The sequence below is a fragment of the Ziziphus jujuba genome, chromosome 1 (assembly GCF_031755915.1).
Source record: "Ziziphus jujuba cultivar Dongzao chromosome 1, ASM3175591v1".
NCBI classification, from domain to species: Eukaryota; Viridiplantae; Streptophyta; class Magnoliopsida; order Rosales; family Rhamnaceae; genus Ziziphus; species Ziziphus jujuba.
Genome location: NC_083379.1, coordinates 19822981 through 19826965, shown reverse-complemented (window position 1 = coordinate 19826965; position 3985 = coordinate 19822981). Strand labels below are relative to the sequence as shown.

At 38.2% G+C, this 3985-nt stretch overlaps 1 protein-coding gene across 1 annotated transcript; it reads left to right on the top strand.

Annotated features, from left to right (window-relative positions):
- Positions 1-346: 346 nt before the first annotated feature.
- On the top strand, positions 347-3731 carry LOC107406789 (sugar carrier protein C). Its single transcript, XM_048463844.2, has 4 exons — positions 347-667; positions 787-1109; positions 2240-2869; positions 2999-3731. Exons 1-4 carry the CDS (start codon positions 532-534, stop codon positions 3476-3478), a joined length of 1569 nt encoding a protein of 522 aa, XP_048319801.2. The 5' UTR covers positions 347-531; the 3' UTR covers positions 3479-3731.
- Positions 3732-3985: the final 254 nt, after the last annotated feature.

Genomic DNA, 3985 nt, shown 5'->3' with positions numbered 1-3985 from the left:
AAAATTAAATAAGTAACATTTTATTTCAACCGTCCGATTGTTTAATAACTTTCTTTGATGGATAGTTTTATAGGATCATCCAACGGTTCATAACCGAGAGGGTTGAATTGTGGACAGACACGAAAAATTTAGCTTGTTTATTGGAGACCACTTCTAGTCCATTTTTCTAAAATCTTATCTACAAAAGTGAGAATAAAAAAAAAAAAAGATGAAACCAGGTCTAACATTTAATTTAATAAATAAATATTATAATAATGATTAATTTGATTGTTATTTTTTGACAGCTAAGCTATTGGCCATGATACGGGATGTGAGTATCTTTCCTTCTATATATACTCTGCCACTCCAGGGCTAAAACCTCTATCCTATTTCCCTGCTCTGCTCTCTGTTTTCTTTCTTTGGGTTCTTTCTGTGCGTCATAATATCGTTTTTCTTGGGTCTGTTTTCTCTATTTTATTCTTCCTACCATTATATTTCTTTTCTTCTCAGCTCTCTCGTGCAGTAATAGAAGGTTTTTCCTGAGAACCAAACATGCCGGCTGTTGGTGGGATACCCGCTGGTGGTAGCGGGAAAGCCTATCCGGGAAACCTAACACTATATGTGACTGTAACATGTATTGTTGCAGCTATGGGGGGTCTGATTTTCGGCTATGATATTGGGATTTCCGGTATATATATGTATATTTTAAGCTTAATTTCTTGTTAAAGAAACAATGAAAAATTGTAACCAATGGAGTCTGATTTTGTGTTTTTCTTCTGGGGAATTTTTTTTTTTTTTTTGAAATAGGTGGGGTTACGTCGATGGATTCGTTCTTGTTGAAGTTTTTCCCGTCGGTGTACCGGAAAAAGCATGAGAACGAGTCGACTAACCAGTACTGTCAGTACGACAGTCAGAAACTGACGATGTTCACGTCGTCTCTGTATCTGGCTGCTCTGTTGTCGTCGATTGTGGCATCCACGGTGACACGTCGATTCGGTCGGAAGCTTTCGATGCTTTTCGGCGGCGTGCTGTTCTGCTCCGGAGCTGTCATCAATGCCGCTGCCAAAGATGTCGCCATGTTGATTGTCGGCCGAATGTTACTTGGTTTCGGTATTGGGTTCACCAATCAGGTTTGAATCTCTCTCTCTCTCTCTCCCTCTCCCCCTCGCCCTCTCTTTTATATATGGATCTTGGACGTCAATTTGTCTGGTGGGTTTTGTTTTTGTTTTTGGTTTGGATCGAGAATATATATATATATATATTAATTTTTTGGGTGTGTCTGCCTAAATATTCTTTTGTGTTTTTTTTTGTGTTCTTGTTTTTTTTCAATATACCAGTTGTCCGTAAAGAACAAGGAATGTGCTGTATGAAAATAAACATTTTAGAATTATTTATTTCGTTTTGTTTTTTTTTTTTTTTCTTTTCCTGCGTTTTTGTCGTTTTAACTTGTGTTTTTGTATTTTCCGACTCTTTTTGAAACTGAATGTTCGGCTGGACAGATCTGTTCTGTAATGCTTTCCAGCATAATGTATCACCCAATTGATTGGAACGTGACAAAATTAGATTTTTTTTGTGTGTAACCCAGTCTCTTCTGAAGTTCTGATCCAGATGTGGTATACCTTGCCTTTTGTTCCCCTCCTCTTCTTTTTCCTTGCTGAAATATTGGCCTTGTAAATGGTTCTTTGTTTTTTCTGTTCTTACCTCGATTAAGAGAAATATTCGGTTTGGTTGCTCAGAAAAAGCAGGAAAATTGAGAAGGCGACCAAAAATTTTCCCGTCTCTTTATTTATCCGATGGATGACACAAGAATTTGGACAGATGAGAAAATAGTTTTTCTTAGTAGTTATTTTTTATTTCATGACAGTGGTTTTTTTTAAGTCATCTGCCCTGTTTGTCTTTGCATGACGTCTCTGTGCACTCTTTTTCCGCCTTCGTTTACTATTTGATGCAACGACCTTGAATAGTATATTTCAATTTGATAGCTGCTTTTTAATAAACTAATATATGAAAGAAAAATTATGATTTTTTATGCTTGATTTTTCTTTCACTTGGATTCTTTATTCAAAGAAAAAAAATTAGGAGTAGTTTTTTTTGGTTCCCCCCAAGAAAAATGACAACTTGTCAAAAACCCATGTGGTGGTCCCTTAGAAATGACAATTTGTTCACTTCAAATTATTTGCAAGCACTCAATTATTAAATTAAAATATCATCATAAGGGGGTTTGATTAATCTTTGTAACCCTTATGTTTTGTAATTACAGTCTGTGCCACTTTACCTCTCTGAGATGGCTCCTTACAAGTACAGAGGTGCCTTAAACATTGGTTTCCAATTATCAATCACAATTGGTATCCTTGTAGCCAATGTGTTGAACTACTTCTTTGCCAAGATCGAAGGAGGATGGGGCTGGCGGTTGAGTTTGGGAGGAGCTATGGTCCCTGCCCTTATAATCGCAATCGGTTCATTGGTCCTCCCTGACACCCCAAACTCGTTGATTGAGCGTGGCCAAAACGATGAAGCCAGAGCCAAACTTCAGAGGATCCGTGGCCTCGATGACGTTCAAGAGGAATTAGATGATCTTGTCAAAGCTAGTGATGCCTCAAGGCAAGTGGAACACCCTTGGAGAAACCTGTTGCAGAGGAAGTACAGACCCCAGCTCTGTATGGCAATCCTAATTCCCTTCTTCCAGCAGCTCACCGGTATCAATGTGATCATGTTCTACGCGCCTGTTTTGTTCGACACCATCGGGTTCAAGTCCGATGCTGCACTCATGTCCGCTGTCATCACTGGTTTGGTCAATGTTGGTGCAACGGTTGTGTCAATCTATGGTGTGGATAAGTGGGGTAGGAGATTTCTTTTCCTTGAGGGTGGAGTTCAAATGTTGATATGTCAGGTAATCTATCTTTCTAAACAAATCTTTAATTCATTAGTAAAAACCAATTGCTCTTTTTTTTTTTTTTTTTTTTTGGGTGACTAAAATTCATGGCTAATATTGATTTTGGATATATTGTATATGTTCCAGATTGTTGTCACAGCAGCAATTGGAGCCAAATTTGGGGTAGATGGGACCCCAGGAGAGCTGCCAAAATGGTATGCCATTGTGGTGGTGCTGTTCATTTGCATATACGTTTCAGGGTTCGCATGGTCATGGGGTCCTCTAGGTTGGTTGGTTCCCAGTGAAATTTTCCCATTGGAAATCCGTTCTGCAGCTCAGAGTATCAATGTTTCTGTGAACATGATCTTCACATTCGCTGTTGCTCAAGTTTTCTTAACAATGCTTTGCCATTTGAAGTTTGGTTTGTTCCTTTTCTTCGCCTTCTTTGTGCTCGTGATGACCATCTTTATCTACTTCTTCTTGCCTGAGACCAAGAATATCCCAATTGAAGAGATGGGCCGGGTATGGAAGTCGCATTGGTACTGGTCCAGGTTCGTCGAAGAAGAAGATTACCCCATTGGAGGTTTGGAGATGGGCAAGGGAGGTCGTGAAGTTAAGGAGGTGTAACTGGGAGCTAAATGGGGTTTCTAATATATGCTTCGGTTTTTTTTTCTTATTTCTTTTTTCTTTAGCTTTCTATTTTTTTTTTTTTTTAATAGCCAGTACATACTATTGATTTCAATATCCATTGTGTCACATATAAAAAATTGGTTCCAGCACAAAGTAGCACAAAGTGCCCCGAGGCTTGTTAAGGATGAGAAAGGGATTGTTTCAATGAACAGCCTATTAAATTAAAATATTAAGACTAAATTCTATTGCACAGCTGAATTGCTCTTGCTTTGAGTTGTCTTTTTCTTAGTTTTTGGGGTTTCCAAATTGAAACCTTCTTTTGCATTGTGACGTTATGAATTAACGGAGAATGTAGATCCAAACTTCATTGTTCAATGAGTAATTCAATGAGTAATTCAATGAGTTCCGTTAAAGGGAAACAGGTTGAAATATGGTAGGCTGGTCCAATTGACTTATCTAACATGTTAATGTCGTCTCCGTCTAATGTGTTTTCCATTTAAAGAA

What these genes read in the sequence shown, in the direction of transcription:
- LOC107406789 (XM_048463844.2), top strand. Translation starts at nt 532, where the DNA reads ATGCCGGCTGTTGGTGGGATACCCGCTGGTGGTAGCGGGAAAGCCTAT. An exon ending in GTATTGGGTTCACCAATCAG is followed by an intron (nt 1,110 to 2,239) that starts GTTTGAATCTCT and finishes TTGTAATTACAG; the next exon opens with TCTGTGCCACTTTACCTCTC. An exon ending in TTCAAATGTTGATATGTCAG is followed by an intron (nt 2,870 to 2,998) that starts GTAATCTATCTT and finishes TATATGTTCCAG; the next exon opens with ATTGTTGTCACAGCAGCAAT.